General features: G+C 37.4%; 1 protein-coding gene across 8 annotated transcripts in view; it reads left to right on the top strand.

Annotated features, from left to right (window-relative positions):
• The window catches only part of PTPRD (protein tyrosine phosphatase receptor type D), a 1,004,024-nt gene that overhangs the window by 668,612 nt on the left and 312,748 nt on the right, over positions 1 to 22,664 (top strand). For all 8 annotated transcript variants that reach the window (XM_024734238.1, XM_024734244.1, XM_024734243.1 and 5 more), the window contains 2 exons: positions 15,580 to 15,725; positions 19,108 to 19,249. In XM_024734238.1, the coding sequence (XP_024590006.1) occupies positions 15,580 to 15,725; positions 19,108 to 19,249 (288 nt within the window). The remainder of the gene's footprint in view (positions 1 to 15,579; positions 15,726 to 19,107; positions 19,250 to 22,664) is intronic.

Here is a 22,664-nt window from a genome sequence, read left to right as displayed (position 1 = left end):
AAGAGGATAAACTGAAGGGAAAAATTGTCTCTGTGTTAGAAGTTCTTGTACAGTGGATAGGATGTGGCTGCCATCAAGTTCACACTGGATGGCATTATTTTCTCTCTTGAAGTAGGAGGCAAGAGCATCAATCTCTTGGAGGGGAGAGGCCAGTACAGGGCAGACTTCTGGAGAGCGGTGAAGGGTGGGCAGATAATTGAGAGGTGGCATAGGGTCCCACTGAGGCTGTAGATCATGAATTTGCTATGGCTCTAGCCCTTACAGTGCTGTGATTTTCTCAGGCAAGGCTCAGCCATTTAGCATGGGAAGGAAGAAAGGCATACTACAGAAGTGAATGGGATCCTTAAGGCAGATGCAGCATGTGGGAATGTATGAGAGAGTTCATGGCACTGGTAGAAGCAGTTGGACTGTTAAAACCTTTGGCTGATTAGTAAAGGGGTGCGTAGCCTTCATATGGACTCTTTAAAAAGTAATGTCTGTATTCCCAAATGCTTTCCATTTTTAGTTCAGTCTCTGTAAGTGTTGGGACTGCTTTGCTTTGCAGATTTTAAACACTGGTTTTATCTTTCTCTATAGTTTATTTTGCCTTAAAAAGACACTCTGACAACCCCAAAGGCCATTTATTTAATGAATTAGAGTAACTGATACATATTTGATTATTAATTGCAGCCCATCCCTTTAGACTCCTCTTTCATTTTGTTTTTTGAAAGGAGATCTACTTTCATGGCATTTTTAGATGCACCTCAAAAAGCAGGTGGAACTCTCACTAGGTTACCAAAGACTTCAGACAGTAAAATTTGACAAAGGTGCTGCAGAGAACTTTAAAGCAACATTTCCTTTGATTAAATTAGTGACTATGGCTAGTTATATAATGATTCAGGGAAAGAAGTAGCATGCATTGCTTAACTTTTAGCGTCCCGGAGCCTTTATCTTTTCATTTGGTGTTGGATAAAAGCTTATCCCAGGATAATCTACAGGCCCTTTCTCTAATTCTGGAAAATGAAGTTCATCCAGATTCTCACATGTGGCCTGGCGTTGTATTCACAAATGCTCCTGTTACACAGAATACAAAAGAAGCATTTTCTTCTGTTCCTAATAATCTGGGGTCACTAACAAAAACACTTTTGGGCATGTGTCTAAAACCTGAAGTGCTTGGGGTTATACCTTGATAGTTTAGAATGTTGCTAAAAGGCCATTGTTATTGCCTTGTTGGAACTGTTAATAATTAAAACAGTATTTTTAGCATCTAAAGCTAGGCCCAAGCTTGTAGGAGGTCCTAAAACAGTGTCCTTTGATTGTATTCAGCATAAGCTGGTCAGTGCAGCCCTGTTGGATGGCAAGGGAGGCTACTACATGCCTCAGTCTGGCAAGAGGCCTTGGGTATCTGCAAATGTGTTCTAAGGATAGCAGGGGACTGGGTCCATCAGCTGTCAGCCACAGCTTCTGTTTATGCTCTGAACAAAAGCCATGTGCCAAGGCGGTCATTATTGGTTGATTTTCCTTCTAAAATAAGTGTCCTCATAATTTGTCACAAAACCAACTTAAATTGCTATGACGTTGCCTGCAACAGTTAAATTAGGAAAAAAAGAAAACAAGCTGTAGCAAGAAATGTTTCCGTTTATTTCGTCATGCAGTCTATATTGGTAAATAGTGTAATTAAGATCTCGTTTGCAGGTTTTTCATAAAGGTTATTTCTGTGTGGGAAAACCCTATGTGTTCTTCTTTAACACCCTGCGTCGTAAATTAGAGAATGGGGGAAAAAAGTTAGTTGGCAAATAAAGGTCCTCACTGTCTGTGCTGTTTTGGAATGCCTCCCGTCTTCCTGGGGCTCAGATAATGTGTTTCTCTGGAAAAGCATGCATAATCGGCACCAAAATGAGCTGGGACCAGAGGCTGCACTGCCCAGGGATACAAATAAGGGACTTGATATTTGAAAATTAATTCAACTGAAGAGTGTTTGCATAATACTTGAGTAGTGTAACCTTGTGTCTAGATTCAAGTGTTACCTTTTTTTTTTTTTTTAAACCAGGCGAGGTGAGATGGATGTTTATGTCGATAAATCCTATGCTATTCGGAAAATGGAAACAAAAGGACTTGCCAGAGCATAACAGATTTCAGTGAGGATGGGACAAAAAAGGTCCCTCCCCCTCCTTTTGTTGGCTTTCTAAATTTGTAGTGTGTATGTGTTTCAGTTCACAGGCGACAGGAATGAGACATTTCCTCCTCAGATTTAACATGCTGTCATGGAAATGCTGATAAGGTTATTTGACGGAGATGTAGCTTAAAAAAAAAGAGAGAGCAAGAATTTCATTATTGTATTATACTCTGTCCATCTAGGACTCATTAAAGTTCTTTAAAGGTTTATTTTCATCTATAAACCAAGGAATTGTACCCTATTCTCTCTGTGCCAGGATCCAATTAATGTCAACTTGCGTTTTCTGTGTGGACAGGGCCAGTCCATGGCCCTGGGTGATCATCTATTATTATCATTGCTTGCTGGTACATGACTTCACAGCCCTAGCACAGAACCAGTTGTCATGCTTTCCATCTTTCGTACCCCCAAATAGCTCACTGGGTAGAATTTGAGAATGGACGAGTGGCAGGCCACTCTTTTTGAGAATACACAGATCAATCATGGTTAGCAAGATTAAGCTCAGTGAGACATCTTATGGAAGGAACACTTTCCTCATATCCAGCTTGCTTGTATGGATATTAATTCTTTCTCTTAACTCTAAAAAAAAATAATTTTATTTTAGAAAGGATGGAAGGATATCAGAAAAGAGTGTTTTTATTATCCTACAAATTGTTATTGGTTCTAAAATAGTTACCTAATATTGAATGAGAGTATTTGGAATCCTGGAAATCATCGCCAAATAATTTTTGGCTCTGAGTCTACAGAGAAGTGAATTTTGTAAAAAATCTAATTTAGTGGAAAATTAGTGGAAGGACATAGATTCATATCTAAATTATCCATACATCCAAAATAATAGTACTTTATTTAAAAGGTATCGAATATCTACAATAAGCTAGGCATTACACAGAATGAAGCTATGACATAGGCCTTTTAAACTTAGAATATCATGATCTTTATCAGAGTATTGGTTCAAATGTGAATAGTGCTGGGTGTTTTTCAAATATATTTTTAAAATCACAATTTCAGTCTAAAGCAATTCTGGTATGTAGGCAAGTCAATTTTTTCATTGTTTTGCATTTTTGTCTTTTATATTTTTATCCACTATGTATCTACTAACCTCTTAACAAATGGTAGTGCCCCTTAAAACACTGAGTTTGAAGGAAATATTTTTAAACAATGAAATGTTCACGTGTTTCATCTTTGAAACACTTAAAAATCATAACGTCATTTATTTGGAAGGTAGTATTAATTATGGACTTTCTTTAGGAAACATCATATTTATTATAAAACTCTCTATATTTACAATTAACATTGCCTTTGTTATAAAAACTCTCGCAGCTCATTTTCCACAATATTCTGTTGTAGACAAAACGCTTTTGTAACACATGAAAACAGTGTATCTGTAGAGATGCTACTTTGTCTGTAAACAAGATTTTCTTATGATACTGCTTCTAAATTTCTCCAGTAGATATGTTTGAACTTCATTTTGCAATCTGTTTTACCACTCACTGAAAGTATGCACGTGTGTTTGTACACATACCCTTTCCATGTTATAGCTACTGGGAATATTTCAGCTACTTGCATCTCCCAAACTACCTTGCTAACTTAACAGTATGAAATTGATAGATGAAAAATTGTGGTCGCATTTATTCCTAGAAGATGGATCTATCTTACAAGAAATTATCCAGGCTTTTGCCAGTTGTGGTAACACCTAACCTTGGTTAGAAGACGGGAGTTACAGTGGTTCATGTCAGCTCAAAGCTTTTCAGCACTTACAGTGACATCAGTACATCTCTTTGTGGAACCGGTCTCTAAAGTGAAGCCAGTACAGCGTTTCACTCCAGTTTCCTTAAAAAACAATAAAACAAAATTCACATAGTTGATATATTGGAAATTTCTTAGAGGGGAGGTAATAGAATCAATATTCTGGAATTTAGTAACATAAAATTTGGAAAGAATTCAATGAAAAAATGCCAAAGATGACATTGTTTTGTCATTTTTTCCCCTTTGCCACTTAAATTATGTCTTTTCATGTTCTTTTTTCAAATAATCCAATTACCTTTCTCCTGTGTGATCCAATTTGCAGGTACACGGTAAGCAGCAGGTTAGAAGGAGGAATAAATGATTACTTTTAATGATGATCAGCACATCTGATGTGATAAATTATGGTTAATGAGTAAATTAGCAGTGAATGATGTAAATGAATCTGCTTTGAAAACTAACTACAGAAAGATGCTAAAGGGTCGGTAGAGTTTCTTTTTTGTCAAATACGGTATCTGTGTTAAATAGCCTTGTGAGTACATTACCATTTAGAGGAAATGTGGAAAAAGGCAATAAATATTGTGTCATTTGCCTACATCTTTATGAATGAGCCAGAGAGATTTCATGACTTTTCATCTGTTTCAGTGTAAGGGCCTTTATCACTCTATTGAATGAAAATGGATGCCTGGTCAAAATGCCTGGTATTTTGAATGCATAAGTAGGTAGTACGTGAACCCAGAGGCTTCAAGTGGAAAATGTTAAGTGAATATATAAATAGTGCTGCTGATAACATGTTTTCATTAAGGATGCATGAGTCTGGCATAAGGAATGGTAAGAATGGCTTCGCTGATTCTATCTTAAGAGTGATTCTGGACCACTGGCACGCCTTTCTAAAATTTGTGTTGCTAAGCCAGTGGTTGCAGTGAGTGTCTTACACGAAAACAGATGGTCGGTCTTACTAAGCGTGTCGATAGTTCAGAGAAGTTTTATGGCCCAGACACAGCGAATATAGAGGATTGTTTGTTTTGGTCATAATATCCCATGGCTGTATGTTAAATAAAAAGTTACGGTAGTGGGCTTCCCTGGTGGCGCAGTGGTTGAGAGTCCGCCTGCCGATGCAGGGGACGCGGGTTCGTGCCCCGGGACAGGAAGATCCCACATGCCGCAGAGCGGCTGGGCCCGTGAGCCACGGCCGCTGAGCCTGCGCATCGGGAGCCTGTGCTCCGCAACGGGAGAGGCCGCAGCAGTGAGAGGCCCGCGTACCGCAAAAAAAAAAAAAAGTTACGGTAGTGGGCTTCCCTGGTGGCGCAGTGGTTGAGAGTCCGCCTGCCGATGCAGGGGACGCGGGTTCGTGCCCCGGGACAGGAAGATCCCACATGCCGCAGAGCGGCTGGGCCCGTGAGCCACGGCCGCTGAGCCTGCGCATCGGGAGCCTGTGCTCCGCAACGGGAGAGGCCGCAGCAGTGAGAGGCCCGCGTACCGCAAAAAAAAAAAAAAGTTACGGTAGTGGGCTTCCCTGGTGGCGCAGTGGTTGAGAGTCCGCCTGCCGATGCAGGGGACGCGGGTTCGTGCCCCGGGACAGGAAGATCCCACATGCCGCAGAGCGGCTGGGCCCGTGAGCCACGGCCGCTGAGCCTGCGCATCGGGAGCCTGTGCTCCGCAACGGGAGAGGCCGCAGCAGTGAGAGGCCCGCGTACCGCAAAAAAAAAAAAAAGTTACGGTAGTGGGCTTCCCTGGTGGCGCAGTGGTTGAGAGTCCGCCTGCCGATGCAGGGGACGCGGGTTCGTGCCCCGGGACAGGAAGATCCCACATGCCGCAGAGCGGCTGGGCCCGTGAGCCACGGCCGCTGAGCCTGCGCATCGGGAGCCTGTGCTCCGCAACGGGAGAGGCCGCAGCAGTGAGAGGCCCGCGTACCGCAAAAAAAAAAAAAAAAGTTACGGTAGTGAGACTGCGCAACTTTTACGGCTGTAAAATAAGTGTTTATAACCCGGGTATTAATATATTTTGAAATAGGACAAACAAGAAATCTGTTTTACTACTGTGCACTGACTAATTCATAGGGAACCTCATCTTAATTGTTTTTTGGAAAACAATTTGAAAGACTAAGACGGATGTGAATGTCTTGACTTTTTTAAATCGAACATTATTTTCTATAGCATTTAAGTACTACTTTCAGTAGTTTCATGTTGATAGATAGTTTTTCTTCTTCCTTCTCCTCTTTCTTCATTGGTCTTTAAGTATTCACCACTAAGTATTCCTCTTATATTCTTTCATCCCAAGGGGAAATGCAAAAGGCAGGATTTGAGGAGTATCTGAAGAGGATTCATTTTTAAGGTGTAAATTTTCCAGTTTTTTCCTCTATACTGATCACCCTCTGACCTCTACCTTCTATCCCTCTGTTTAACTAAAAAGGATGAAAAATTTGCCAGTGATTAAGTGCTAATTTTCAGCTTTGGCAGTGGTCTAGGTAATTGGACACTCATATTTATTCCTCCTATGACTATATGAGTTTTTTAGCATAATTTGTTAAAGTGTATAAAAAGCCTTAGAAATGTATAGTTTTTTAATTCTTTAATTTTACATAGAGGAATGCATCATACATGTTAGTTTTACATGTAAGAATGCATCACATATAGGAATGATGTATATGTGTAGGGATATAAATACAAGAATAAGCACTTTTATAACACTAAAAAATTGGAAACAACCTAAATGTTTAACAGTAAATTAAAATATATCTATATGCTTTATAATATTAAAGCCTTTTCCATTTAAATATTTATTGACAGAAAATATATTCACAATATATTTTAAGTGAAGTGCAGGCTATAAAATAATCATACAGTATAATCTCCTTTTTTGTAGACAGTATATGTTAAGCGGACATAGAAAAATTCTTAAAAGCCATTCATCAAAACGATAACCATTAGAATGTTTTAAAATGCCTTCCTTTAATTTATTTATGTTTTCTAATGTACTTATAATAAAAATGTACAGTCAGAACAATAAAGTCAATTTATTTAAAAAAAACAAAGTGTCAGAAAATAGGAGAGCTCTGTGGTAACAATGAGGTACAATGATATTCATAAAAGAGGTGAGATCTGTTGTATTACATTATACTTCATCTGAATTGAGTCCTACAGTAGGATGCATGAATCTGTGATTTGGATATGCTGTATTTTGCCAACTTTTGACCTGGTATGGATCCATTAGTCTCCCACCGTGTCACATCAGTATTTTGCCGTGTCAATGTATATTACTTGAAGTTTGTTTCTTCAGCTAATTTATCAAGCTCTAAGCAAATATAATTCAAGTGGAGGCACAGTTATCATGTTTACAACAATATTATGCATCGTAAGTACTGAAAAGTGTATAGTCAAAGATTAGAGGGTATAGTACCTTGGAGAGCCTTTTATCACGTCTAAGTATGTATTGAACACTTACTATGTGCCTGGTGGGATTAGGAGTTACGAGATTTCAGAGATGACCAGGTCACAGATGCTTTTCTCAGGGTTCAGTTAATAAGCAGAGAGAGAAATACATATGTATAAAATATCATGTATAAAATATCTGTAATAAATGATAGACTGCTTTAACTCATAGGAGAAATACAAAAAGTATGATAAGAGAGTTAAAAGAATAGTGGATCTTATCCAAATGGGAGGATCAAAGAAAACTTCAGATATTTAATTTGGGATTGAAAAATGGGTAAATTCTATAAATTTTAAAATGTGGGAGAAGGCATTTTATATAAGGGAACAGCTTATACCAAGGCATTGACGCAGGGAATTATAGGTTCCTGATGGGCGATAGTAGAAACATATTTGGGAAAGTAGGTCCACAGCAGCTCTGAAAGGTCTTAAAACGCAAACAGAATTTCTGGTTTATTTGGCAGCAGTTAGCTATTAAAGCTTGTTTGTTTGTTTATTTATTTATTTTGAGTGGAAAAGAGCTTTAATCATAGATGCGTTTAACAAAACCTGAAAGAATAAGAATGAAAAGGAAAAGAAGGATCGGATCAGCAGTAATTTGTAATATAGATTGTAGCAATAAAAACTTGAAGTTAGGGTGACTGGAAGGGAAAGCACAGATATCATGATATTATTCAGTGATTCTCAATCCTGGCTGATCATTGGCATCTTCTGAAATTAATCACCCAGCCTCATCCACTGACTTTCAATTTTAATTGGTCTGGGGAGGGGTCTGAGCACCTATAGCTTTTTACTTCTTTAAGGTTCCCAAGTGATTCTAATGTCCAGCTTAAAGGGAGAATCATGGTCATTGTGAATAGACGTTAAAAAACAAAGGGGAGTGGGACATATTAGAAGCAGAATCTATAGGACGTAATAATTGAATGATAGTGAGGCAAAGGCCAGGAAGACAAAGAAGAGGCTGAAGCACAGGACTGAGTGTTAGGGAGAGTGGGAGTGCCACAAACAAACATGGAAACTTAGGAAGAGAAGTAGGATTGGGAAGGCAGATGGCATGGTGTGTTTTCAGCATAATGATTTTGAGATAGTAGTAGGTAGTCTTTCAAACATTAGAAATAAGGACCTGGCATTGAGGAGAAGTTCAAGTGGGAGATACCTTTTCATTAAGTCAAATCTCTTCCTGTCGTCTTTTCTTTCTTTCCTTTCTCCTTCTCCCCTTCCTTTCTGTTAGTATACATATCAATCGTTAGTCACCTTAAATATTGATAGTTATACAGAGGCATAGACGTCTATTTATCCAATGGGAGAATGCTGTCGTAATCATTTTAGCAGCCGAGAATTGGGAGTTGAAGCGTTAATAAAATTAATGATCTACAAATAAGTCAATTTCGTTTCTGTCATACAGAGTGAAGTAAGTCAGAAAGAGAAAAACAAATACCGTATGCTAACACATATATATGGACTCTAAAAAAAAAAAAGGTTCTGAAGAATCTAGGGGCAGGACAGGAATAAAGATGCAGACGTACAGAATAGACTTGAGGACACGGGGAGTGGGAAGGGTAAGCTGGGACGAAGTGAGAGAGTGGCATGGACATGTATACACTACCAAACGTAAAATAGATAGCTAGTGGGAAGCAGCCGCATAGCACAGGGAGTTCAGCTTGGTGCTTTGTGACCACCTAGGGGGTGGGATAGGGAGGGTGGGAGGAAGACACAAGAGGGAGGAGATATGGGGATATATGTATACATATACTTGATTCGCTTTGTTATACAGCAGAAACTAACACACCATTGTAAAGCAATTATACTCCAATAAAGATGTTAAAAAAAATTAATGGTCTAGACATGCATAGAGTATGTTGTCAAAATGCCTTGAAAAGGAAGAGAGGAAATTGATGTCAAGAACTTTCTTGTCTTTTGCCATCATGAACAAATTGAACTTATATGTAGAAAAATACAAAAGTATTCTACCATACTACACTTGGAACTTATGTGATTTATTTTTGAATTTTGTGGCTTTGATTTTTGTCTCTTGCCCAGGCATCACACTTTATGTATCCCTGATTTCAGTCGGCTCCTGGAAGTTAGGAAAATAACTTCCATGCGCATTCTGGGTGAACTTTCTCACTTACCTAATGAAAAATAATTGCTGTAATACAGCACAAAGTACTTACCAAACCCTTGAGAAAACAGCCAGTATACTTTTTATGGTTAAGTAAAACAGATTTGATTTGAAAATATACCATAAATCGAGTTATACCATATTGTCCGTGCAGCATCTTTGTAACTTTCCATCTTCTAATTTGGCACAGTAAAAACATCAGGACTTCACAATTAGATCAAAAGTCCATGATTCACGCTAAACCTCAGTGAGCCTTCCTTCCTTTCTTTTTCCCGTTTTCTCCCTGACTCTTTCTTCCCTTCTAAATTTATGTAGTACTATAAAGCTTTCTAAAATTCTATAAAATAGGATTAATGGTATACTCTTACAGGACTATGGAAAACACTGCATATAAGATATAGAAAACATTTAGTCCAGTGCATGGAATTCACTGAAGAGTAGTTATTTCTTTATCCCATTTTGAAGTATAATGCTCCTGAAATCAGATTTTAAGGTTAAAAGATTGTGGAGTTGTATTAAAAAGAAATATCATAGATGGCTCAAAAATAGTCTGACTTTGAAGGTCCATCCTGGCCATGGATGTCAGAGGTGACCCTGTTCAGATTCCATGTGATAGGATAGATGTCCCCACAGGCCCGGGTTTATGTAGAACATCTGCCATGGAAACCAGTCCAGCCTGGTGTCTTGTGCCAGGATCCTGGCCCTCCGTACAGTTAAACATCAACTCTGGGACCTCCACCTTCTTCCCTTGTCATGAGCCTGTACAGTTGTACTGCTATCTTGGGCACACTTTGCTACCTACCCCAATGAATCAGAACAGAAAATCCATCATCTACACAAACTTTGGCCGTTTTCTATGTTTGGGGCAGTGGCAGTAGAGTGTGTTGTGACTGGACGGGAATGTAAACCCTGTGACAATGGCTCTTGTCCTCCTAAACCTTCAGACCTGGCCATGGCCCTTAGCATCAGCCCGGCTTCACCTCCTATGCTTTGCATTTCTCACCGACCTCCAGATCCCTGTTCTTGAGCTTCCCTTCAGAGCCCTCACCCTGATTCTTGCAGAAAAAGAAAGGACAGAGATGAGGTCACCTGACAGTCTCATAAATTCTACAGATACCTTTTAGGGAGGAAGCAGATTCCTAAAGACAGGACTACCTATATATTTTTACTGAACATTTCCTCATCCTCTCCCTCAGTATCGTTTAATAACATTATTAACCTGCCCCTTTCAAGATTTTAAGTACATTATTGTGACAAATATCCCTTTAAAATCAAAACTCTCTGTTTAAGGAAATGTTAATCAGCTGAAAGAAACAAAGCCAAGTATTTACATGCTGTTAGTTTTGTTCCCAGTGCCACATATTTCCTTGATGTCTGCAGAAGTGGCTTATTCATTAGAATTAAATTAGGCAAACGGCACCATCATTTCATCTCTTCACTTTTGTAACATGTGGTCCTTTCCAGGGACCTGTTTTAAGTGATTCTCAGTTGGCCAGTCAAGTTCCCACAAACCTGAGTCATCTTCTTAACCTTTAAGAATTTCTCGTAAATCCCTTTGTTCCATGGCTGCTACTAGTGGACGTGAGTGTTCTCCTCACTTAATGTCTAGTTCTACTTAATGTAGTGTACTAAAGGAAGGTTTTGTCTTTGAGCAGTTTGTTAAGGATGGTCAAAGGCAATTTGCTGGTCTTGGTACGTTCTGTCCCCTGAATTGAATCACCTTATGTGCTCTTTGGGCTTATCATCTTGTCTTCAGAAAGCCTAGCAACTTGAGACCTGATATGGCATCAAAACATTACAGTCATTGCATTAAAGGTACTGTGCATTGCTTATACTCGTAAGAAGCAATCTAACCTCTTAGAAGGAAAAATCAATCAGCAGCCTGTGGCTCCTCTCAAGCTGTGTAGGAAATAATAATCTACTTGATTCCTGGAGCTCCTGTCTGCTCTGTGAATGCATCCCGAGAATGCAGTCTTTGAACAGCACGTGAGCACGGCAGACACGTTCTAGAATATCCAGCATGCCTCTGTTCTGACTCATATGCATGTTGAGCTTCTCTATTTTCCATTTAGAAAATAGACTTTCTGGGTCTAACAGTAATCTGACCTCTGCCTGGCATTGGTTTAATAAAAGGTCATACTCCTTACCTGTCAAAACCAGCTTGAACAGAAGTGCATTTTGCAGAGCACAATGTTGGCAGCTCTAGGTGGATAGCAATGGCAGTTAGCTACAATAATGGAAGGGTATTTATCTGAATATTGGTGACTGTAAAGTTTTAATGTCTTTTTCTCCGTCTTTATATTCCTGATAGTTCTTTATTTTCTTAAACCAAGCGTAATATTTATGGTTGTATCTCATGGGATAATCATGGGGACTTTGATTATTAAGACCCGAGGCTGTCCTATTGTGTGACTGTGTAGTGGAAGTCTTTGTTTTATTCTTTTACGTGGGTTCTCTTCTCTTTCTTCCCATCTTCAGAGCATGACTTAAATATGGACATACCCTTGACAAAAGAAGGCAGAAGACTCATTTAGTTTCTTCTGTTAAACTGAGATACAGACAAGGGGGAGTGGGTGCTATGTGTTGTTAGACCCCTCTGGGAATGAAGATTCTTACTTGCTTCTAGCGTTTGTTGGAGTTATGTTTAGTCTTCTTTCTTTCTCATCTGTTTCCTTTGGCCATCTGCCTAGCATTGACAGCATCACTGTTAGCATCTGACCAGCCAAGATGATTATTTATGCAACAAACCTGCTCACTGAAAGGATTTTACTATATTATCTAGAGTGTTAACCTTGCATCATAGAGTAATGGCATTTATCCTTTCCATGGTTTGGACTTGGTTGACAAATGTAGGAAAATTGACATCAGATCCCATAAGAAAGTCATGACTTTCTTGTCTGTGAAGGCTATTTTTTTTTTTAACATATATTTAGAAAAAAATTTAAAAATTAAAAAAAAGCTGTGTGCAAATAATTGATATGCCTTTAAAAAATGTAACATGATCAATTTCATTTTTGTGTGTTTGTTTTTAAAGAATAAATTTAAGGATCCTTTTCGGGCTGCTTTTTTGAAGAATACTGAGTCACTACGGTGGGGTGTAGTGGGATTTAGAAAAACAGTCCCAGATCTGAAACAGATCCTAACTGGTTATTTCAATAAATTTTCCACAGTTCTTTAGGTTAATTCTATTACTTGACTTCATCTTCAGAAATAAAATCCTTACAGGACTCTACTCAGTACTCTGTAATGACCTGTATGGGAAAAGAATGGAAAAAGAGTGGATATACATATATGTATAACTGATTCACTTTGCTGTACACCTGAAGCTAACACGACATTGCAAATCAACTATACTCCTATAAAAATTTTTAAAAAGTAAAATTATCAATTAAGTTTTAAAAAAAGAAAAAATCCTTGCCGTAGCATCCAGTGGTCATATCTTTAAACTTGTCAATGTTTGCATGAGAACTGTAAGGTATGACCAGAAAATGAAGATAAAAGAAAAACACATCTGAACATTGGAATGATAGTTGCATCCCTTTTTGAGAACATGGGAGCTTGCCTCCTATGCTTTCCACTTAGAAATAAGACTTCTAGGTTTTATATTAGTTTGACTTCTTACTGTCCCCACTCAGTATTTAGGAAGCACTTTCCCGAGTAACTGTTGCCTATTTGCAGATTGTCAGAATCTCCAAATTTCCTTCATTCTTTAGGATGAGAAATAGGATACTTTCCCTTAAAAAAAAATCCCAGTGCATCAAAAATGGCATCCTACCTTCTTTATTTAATTTCTGATTAGTACATAGTCATTTTATGCAACAGCCCTCCACCCAGTCCATGCATTCTTGTGAGAAATTTCAAAACAGAACTTAAATGGGAAGCTGGGTTGTTAAAATTCATTTTCCTTTAGGGTTGACAATTTTTAAGCTATGGACTTTAAAAAGGAAAGTACCTAAAAATGACAGTGCTGTACCACTTAAAATAGCAACGCAATACATTTTGTTTTTCCAGGGAAACTCCCTAGGAATTTTAATTTCATAATTATAATTTCCATTTAGATGCTGACAAGCAAGTGGTGATTATCAATTTGCATTGTTTGCAACAGCAGAATGAAAACCATAAAAACTTGTAGTATCTTTTTTGTTTGTGACAGAAAAGTGACATCAGTGTACTGTGTATTTTATTCCTCTCCCTGTTAATCAATTTCAAATCATTTTAAACATTGCTCACAGTTCTGGTAATCATCCAGTTTGTATTGCCACCCTGAGATGCTGTTGGATGTGATATCTAGCAGCATTTTTAGAGCCCACTTTCATTCCTAGCGTTTCTGAACAAACAGGTACCTGGGTTTTCACCGGTTCTACCAACACCAAGTTGAATTTCCTGATGGAGTGGAGACTCATTTCCCAGCATCAGCATTACAAAGATACCCTCACCTCTCTTCTCCCTTCTTTCCCTCATCGTGGAATTTAATACCTTAAAACTGGAAGGGATCTCTGCAAGATAATTTATTTCACATTTCATATTTTTACAGTTAAGAGACAGGAAAGTTAGGCACCCCCTCAAGATGTTACACATACAAAATGGTGGAGCTGAGAAGGAAATCTGGCTTCCCTGACTCCAGGAAAATCAAGGTGAGGGTCAGGACACACACCATCAGGCCAGCAGGAGCATCACAGGGGAAACATGAAAACAAGGCGGAGAAGATACTGGTGATGAGCAAACAATGATGAACTTTGCTATTTTCTTCTTACTTAGAATCTAAGGATAGTTTTCAAAATTAACTTTAGCTATGGTTACTAAAACCTTGTTTCAATGACGTATCATTGAAAACTGGCCGGAGACAAGAGAAAATTTGTAATAGGGGTAAGAAAATAGAAAATAAAATGGGAAAGTAAAATGTTTTTGAGTTTAAAAAATGTCCAACTATAACATAATTGTCAAAACTCAAAGAAGCAAGAAGAATGTGAAGAGTAGGAAAAATAATTAAAATACCTTCTCCCAAACCACCATCGTTAATGTTTTAGCATATTTTGTCCTATCCGTTTTGGGGTGCATTTTTCTTTACCTGATAGCTCTCATCTGTAATTTTGTGTGATGCTTCCGTGGCTTACCATTGAGTCATAAGTATTTCTCATGGCATATAATAAAAACTTTATAATTACAACATTTACTATTTGTATGACGTTCCATCATTATGCCAGTTTATCTCACCATCAATTCCTATAATAATTGATGTTTTGAGTACTTACAATCTTTGTAAATAAAATGTATGGTTAATATCTTTGTCCATAAAGATTTGTCTACATTTTATATAATTTTCATATAATAGATTTCTAGATCCGGAAATACCAGGTGGATAACAAGCAGGCTTTTAAGAGGGAAAGTGTATGTTAGGAACATTTAAAGGAGACAGAGGACATTTCAAAAACCTCCAACTGTTAGCCTTTCGTCGTTAGGAATCTTGAAGTCTACATCTTTCTTTACAGAAACTCTTTTTTTTGCTATGACTTTGGAGGCTTCTTGACTCATCTTTTTATGCAGATTGTGGAGTTCATTTGAAAGTAAGACAGCACACAATATCTGGGTTAGAGTCACTTTACCATATTATCCTATTTCTATTTCTTGCCAAACCGTCTAACTCAGGGCTGTATTTCTTGTCTCTTTAAAATTTCCTAGAATTTCTCTTAAATGTCCCTAATTTTAATAGTGGCACTGCTGCTTTCTGGCAGTGTCCTGATAGCGGCATCAAAGCAAAGAGCTAAAATTTTACTCACTTTGATCGATGAGCTCATTTTGTTACAGAGGACAAATTGGATTTTTTTAAAATACTGGTAGTAAAAATTAATGTGTGATGTTGCTTTACAAACGTTATTGCGTCTCTGCCATAATACGGATTTCAGCAATAAAAGCACTAGCAGATAACTTCACCAGAAAGTTACCTCCCTCCCCTTTGAACTACCCTCAAATGTAAAAGGTGCTTTCCTAATTTTATAATCCTTGTATATGTGCATGTATGTATGTATGGACTGAAATAGGGTTGAGGGCCCTGGAGAGAGCAGTGGCAGTGGGGTAATAGTCTGTGTTTCCACTTTCCATCTAATTGTGATGTTTATTTCTTTTTATTTCAGCACCTCCAAGGTTTACACGAACTCCCGTTGACCAGACAGGGGTCTCTGGTGGAGTTGCCTCTTTCATTTGCCAAGCGACAGGAGACCCAAGACCTAAAATTGTCTGGAACAAAAAAGGAAAGAAAGTCAGCAATCAGAGATTTGAGGTATTAGGTCCATTGTTCTGTTTCTCTGGGGGAAGAATGTAACTGCTGAATTTTTGGTTTGTATGTTACTTGCTTGTTTTTCTCTGATACAAGGTGTTGTAATCACTGAGATATGCCATTCCTTATGGTGTATGTGATGGAAAACTTCACTCTAGATGGCTTCAGCTTTTTTAAAAAAGGGAATTTGGGAGTTCAGATGACTGACTTTTGTCGTGCTTGTACGAGGGCTCAAATAGTGTTCTTAGCATCCATCTGTAACCTCATCCTCAGACTGCTTCCCCTTAAGATGGCAAGATGCAGTCTCACATCCTCCCACATCCAAAACTAGAGGATGAGTGAGAGCTTTCTGTGCTATTGGCTCTTATTGAGTTTCGTGTTCATCACTGAACCAGTCTGTGTGTACAGCTGGATGGTACAGACTAACTCATTTATGTTAATCAGAATCTACCTCAGTTAGTGGGAATGAGATCAGTTCCATCCAACCCCATGGCTTGGAATGAAGGAGTCGTGTTTTCCCAAAGGGAATTCAAGTTCCTGTTACCCGAAAGAAGGGGAACGGATACTGGACAGCAAATTTATTTGTCCACTATACTTCACACCTGCATTTTACAGGTAGCATGGACTAGAAAGAGAACTTAGCTCCAGCATGTTAGTGTGAAGAACTGCTCTGAAGGAAACATACCCAACCAGGTTGATAGTTGATAAACCTACTGATGAAGCCGATTTTGTTTATTCAGGAAAGCTTAGTGCATTGAAGATGATGATACATAATTCAGATATTATTTTGGGTGTTTTTAAGGAGTCTATGGTTTATAAATTTCCTCCTTCTGGAGGAGAAAAATAGGTGATAAGCTATTTAGAGAAAAATTGGAAGAAGCACACAATATCATGCCTGTAATTTAAGATATGAAGAGGATAGATTGATTTTTAGAGAGCACTTAGACCTCCAAATTGACCCAAAATGTGAAACTCACCTCCTCTTACCTGAGTTTCTGACTACTTTATAGCCTAATTCACAGTTTGGCAAATTAAAACAATTCCCAGTTAAATGAAACATAGCAACGACAAAATTCAGAGCATTGTGAGTTTATTCATTTTTCACCAGTTCTCAAAGAGCAGGAAATGGACCAAATGCATAAAGAGCATAATTACACTGGTGAAAATTGAAATCTGGCCTGTAGTTTACAAATGGTAAGTTTAAAATTTTGTTTGTTTGAAGATCAGATACCTACAGTGATTTAAACATAAACAACAAGAATATCTTAATCTTTGAGAAATATTTCCTACATTGTCATAGGAAATGATGTGTGTGTGACTTGGTGCACATATACTTTTTAGTTTAAATGAAATTCACTTCTTTGTCAAAGAGAAGTTTGACATCATGCTTGCTAGTGATGATGGCTTCTTGACAAACTCTTGTAACAAAGTTTAAATTATAACAGTAAACATTTCAAAGCATGAGGTCTGCTCAGTACATAATTCCTAATGAGAGTCAAATAAACATCCAGAAAAAATTATTTTAACACAAAGTGGCTACATCAAATAGTACTGAGTCTTGGGCTGTGAATCCTTCATGTCTGTAACAGTATATTGTATTTTTTGGTTTCACTAGTTTCTAAAGCCCATGAGAGTATGAGTGAGACTGATTTTGTTCCCTCTTCTATCTCCAGTGGCAAATATAGCATCTGCTCTATAGTAGGTACATAATTAATACTGGGTGTTAAATCGGGTTTGCAAATTGGAGATTACAATATTAGCATCTAATGTGTATATTGTTTGTTGAAGAAAATAGGTCTAAACCTAGGAAGTAGTTCAGAAATGTAAGCATGCAATGACACGTAACAATTAATCAAAAGTTAAGAGAGTAGATCCTAAGAGTTCTCATCATAAGTAGAAAAACATTTCTTCTTTTATTGTATCTATATGAGATGACTGATGTTAGCTAAACCTACTTTGGTCATCATTTCACAATATATGTAAATCAGACCATCGTGCTATATACCTTAAACCTTATATAGTGATGTATGTCTATTATTTCTCAATAAAACTGAAAAAAATCAAAATTTAAATTAGTATTAAAGATGTTTAAACCTTTCTCTACATTAAGCTATAGGATGCTCAAATATATATATATATATATATATATATAAATTATAGCATATTTGACAAAGATTCCAGTAGCTATGAAACTTTATTCTCCCACGATGCATAGTAGATTCATTCTAAAGTGTGTGATATTTTTAATAGAGTTGAAAATAAATTGTGGTGCACTGAGAAATGGGATGTTTTGACTATCTCTGTGAATTTAGAATGTAAATGGGATGCGGAAAGGACTTGAAGTGGCCATATCTTAGAAACATTCAATCTCTTTTTTCCGTATGTTGACACTTACATACAAAATCTGGGATTGATCATCTAGTAGATATATTTATAAAGCATTCTTAATTTATTCACAATTTAAGCACATGGATATATTCATAGGGAAATGCAAAAAAAAAAAACCACCATCTCAGTGAACAGCTGAAAAAACACAGCAGAGTTATAGAAAAGACAGGTAGAGGACTCTCCAGTTTTGTATGCATATTTATCAATATTATCAACATAATTTTTAAAAAGTATTACTTGAGTAGGTGACAAATACCTAACTGTTTCAAAGTAGAGTCCATAATGATAGTGAATTCAGGCTTACTGTTTAGGACATTAATTTTCTGCCTGGTGAAGCAAGCCTCCATTTTACAGCAAGAATGCCCTAAAAATGCAGAAAATGCTAAGCTAAAACAAATACTGGAATGATTTATGGCAAAATTAATGCATGCCATCAGTCTCTGGGGCTATGATGAAAGCCATCTCATTGGCTGCCTAAGTACTAGATTTATGCAGTTTCTCTTCATGGTTTGCTCATCTATACTGTTCAGGATAAGACATTTTAAACCAGAAGAGCTATCAGTGGTGGCATACATTATTTCTTCACCTTATCGTCCAGTTACTGAATGGATCCACATGTGCATATGTGCTATCAGAGACAGAATAATTTAAGAAGTGTATCCATCATAGCAGCAAGTCTCTTGCAAAATTAATAAAAAGGTCACATTGCTTTAGATACATATACTAGAATATTTTCATGATTAAACCCTGGATGGTTTTCTGTAGAGACAAGAAATCTACATTTTTGCATATGTAGTTTCATGTCTTTCCATTCTGCCGCATAGGATTCAGTACATTAGATCAATTATTCTGTTTCATCACTGTATCAAAATTCAGTCTCAAAATGCTTCTGAGTTTATTCTGAGCCTAATGGCTGGTTCACCACTGCATTAAGAGATTTAGCTGAGAGGCAGATGATAGTAACAACACCTGTGACAGCTATTGTTTCCTCTAATAGGTAATAGAGTTTGACGATGGATCTGGATCAGTTCTCAGAATACAACCCTTACGGACTCCGCGAGATGAGGCAATTTATGAATGTGTGGCCTCGAATAACGTGGGAGAAATAAGTGTATCCACCAGACTCACAGTTTTACGAGGTAAGTGTTCAAGTGCAAGGCTGCTGCTTGTGTAGTTGAAGTTCTGTATCCCAGGTGTTCTTTTGTAGAACCATTGAAAAGACTACAGTTGTCATGACACTTAAATGGGAAATGAATTGAAGTAAAATACTGATTAGGGTCAAACTTTATTTAAATAGACAGAGGGTGCCTTCTCTCCTAGGACTTAAAAAATGCTAGTCGGGGAAAGGAAAGAAAGTCCCAAAGAAGTGCTGATTTCAAATGCCAGATACCATTTTGATTTTTGGTAAAGAGCCCTGATAGGAAGCAGGGTATGCTACTGTTTTGCATGTGTGTGGATTTTTCATATCTAGGTCAGCAACTGCTTTTTGGAAATTACCAAAGCTGACATTGGTGTTTGCAAAATTAAAGGAATATCTACTACCTAAAGATGAGTTCTTATTAAGCAGAGGAATCAAGAACAAGAAAGGCACCTTTCTTCTTTATGTCCAAAAACAGTGTTTTGTTTCAGTCTTTTATATTTCTTGATCTAACATCTGTTGATGCAAAGTGATTGGAAACAGTGTGTCCCCTTCTGTGTTTCCAGCTATGTGGCTTATGCAGTGTGCCTGAAGCATGGGATGACTTGCTAAATCTGTAGTACGGTGTGTCTACTTCCAAGACTTCCTTTAGAATGACAGTGCTAGAGAATAATGGCTAGTGATTAATAATGCTCTGTTGTATTATATATATAATTCAATCTTTTGTATAGAGATAAGAACATTGCCTAATTTGGCTTGCGTCGTAGTTGACATTTCCAGACTAACCGTCTGTGCCTTTGTTTCTTTCTCATACACACTTGCATTTGTCTGTTTGTTTTGTATTGCTTTGAACTTTGTTTTGCTTGATTCCACAACTTAGTAAAATAGCCTTTCTTCAGATGAATGGAATTAGAAAGAAGAGATCATAATTGAATAATCTTAGAGGAACATATATAGAGTGAGAGCATTTCTCCTCCATTCCATCCCCCCCACCCCCGCTTTGAGGCATGTATGTTTCTCTGTATGTTTTATACAATGAAAAATATTTTCTTTTAGATCTATTTAGTACCAAAATTAATCAGTCAATCTGAGAAGTCTAGAAAATAATATTTACATATACATCCTACAATGTGCTTTAAGTACTATAAAATCTTACTAAGTCTTAGGGGAAATATTGACCAACTGGATATAGATCTTTTAATTGCATGTAACAGAATGCTGCTTAAAGACAAACAAGTCAAATTTGAGCTACATTTCTGGCCATTATGACACACTGTGTTCATATAGGAAATTCTCCATCCCCCTGTAAACATATAGACATGTTGATAAAATATTTGAAAATAAAATTAAATGTGTGGTTAGGTTTACAAACGTGAAAGAAATTTCCAGGTGCTCAAAACAGAGAGAGAGCCTCGGATAAGAGACAATTTGTAATCTTATAAACCAAGATAATAACCAAATGGACTATATGATTTAGGGCTGAAGTTTTAACTCTCCAGCAGGACACAGACCTATATAAAATAAGAGGAGCTAGATCAGCTTTCTGAACAAGGTAAGAATTCTAGCACTATTTCTGCAGTGTGATACTTAGGACCCAGAAGCTAACATAAAAGCTGGTCAGAAACGGTGAATCCCATGGAGTGTGGAACAGACAGCCATGTAAGGACTCACCCCACAGAGACACCACCACAGTTCAGGCCATACAACCCCAGATAAGGTCATTTATTCCCAGATGGGCTCATAGGCACCAATTCTAAAGCATGAAAGCCAGTTCCAACTCATGAGGGACAGGAAGCCCAATCAGTGAGAGTAGCAATCATAGTCTGTGAACTATAGATAATTGAACTGTATGAATGGGTTTTAAAAGAAATGAATTCTAAATATTTGTAAAGGTAAAGAGAGGAGTAAAATCTGTTAGGTAAGAATAAGACTTTAGGAAAAAAAAAGAGCAGTTAGGAGTTAGAAGTCAGATTTCGGAGCTGAAAGGGACCTTGGAGACCATGTTTATACACACTGTAATATGTACATATGTGGATATACATGTATATGTTCACATAAATTTAGATAAAAGGTCTGAAGATTGTTGAGTAATTTTGGGGGCCATTCATATAGGAAGCTAAATCAGATTCACTGGTCTTCTTTAAAAATTTTAATCTTTGCTTTTTCATGTAGTTTATAACTAATGCTATTATGTAGAAAATGTATTACAAAGATGCAATCAAGTAAAAGTTATTAGAAACTTTTTAGGTGTTTTCGCCTTCTGAGTTCCCTGAACAAACCCCTTAAAAGGAAACAGTGGCAGTCACTTGGCTTGACTTAATCTTTATGCGTTTGAGGAAGGAATTAACAAGAATTTGGAGGAAAATATCACTTTGCATAGACATTCATATGGATTTATGTTTTCCTGCCTCCCAGCTGACTGGGGTCCTCCCATCTCATTTGCTTTTATCCAGCTAGCTCCCACATAAAACAAATACATTTGAAAATTTTAATGTAATCTTGACTTTCTATGTGCATATCTGTCATATATAAGTACATTTGTATGAAAATTTATAATTCTAGTAAAGTACTTAAACCTTATTTTTTTAAGACTATGTTTAGCAATTTTGGAAATGTTTCATGAGAAAAACTCAAAGGTATTTTGGATAATGAAAAAGTAGTCTAAACATAACCTTAAAATAGAATATTTTTATATATCCTTATAGGATGAAATAAGTGGAGTTGAGAATTATTTTGTTCCCTAGAGTTACCTCTTTGTTTAAAATTTCTAAATAACAGTAATCCTATTAGTAATAGTCTTTACAAACATTCCAGTGGTAAACTGACATTTCTAGATTATGAACGTTGTGAACGGTTAACTAGATGAACGTGAAGAGTTTCATTCCATAGTTGATGGGCTTCGTGCTCATTTTAAGTTCACTTTTTCTTGCAAATCACATTGGCAGATACTCAAACTCTCTGCTCTGCAGTGGATGGAAAATACTTTGCACTTTTCATCCATACCCATCGTTAGATGCCCATTTTGTCCACATGGGTCATTTACTTTTTACCCACTCTGCTGACAATGCCAAAAATGTGCCAGCTGTCACGATGGGTTTCGTCTAAGTGGACTGGATGGAGATCACTAATTTATTTCACACAGGCCACTAGAGGACCTAATTAATTGGAGATTTAATCATCTGACCTGTACAGCTAACGCAGAAGACATTGACATAATACTCTGACCACCCATGTGCATTGAAGGGAGTACTTCAGGGAAAATTTTCCCTGTGTAGCTCGTTTCAGATTACCCTCGCTCTGAAAAACTGTTTTCATAAGGAAAGATAACTACAAGCTCGGGCTGAACATACCTGGAATGAGATATTTGAGCAATTACCATTTATACGCTGTAGACTGCCGTTCATAGAAGAAGTAGT

Source organism: Neophocaena asiaeorientalis, unplaced genomic scaffold (genome assembly GCF_003031525.2).
Source record: "Neophocaena asiaeorientalis asiaeorientalis breed wild unplaced genomic scaffold, Neophocaena_asiaeorientalis_V1.1 scaffold256, whole genome shotgun sequence".
NCBI lineage: Eukaryota > Metazoa > Chordata > Mammalia > Artiodactyla > Phocoenidae > Neophocaena > Neophocaena asiaeorientalis.
This window is presented reverse-complemented; position numbering and strand designations above follow the sequence as displayed.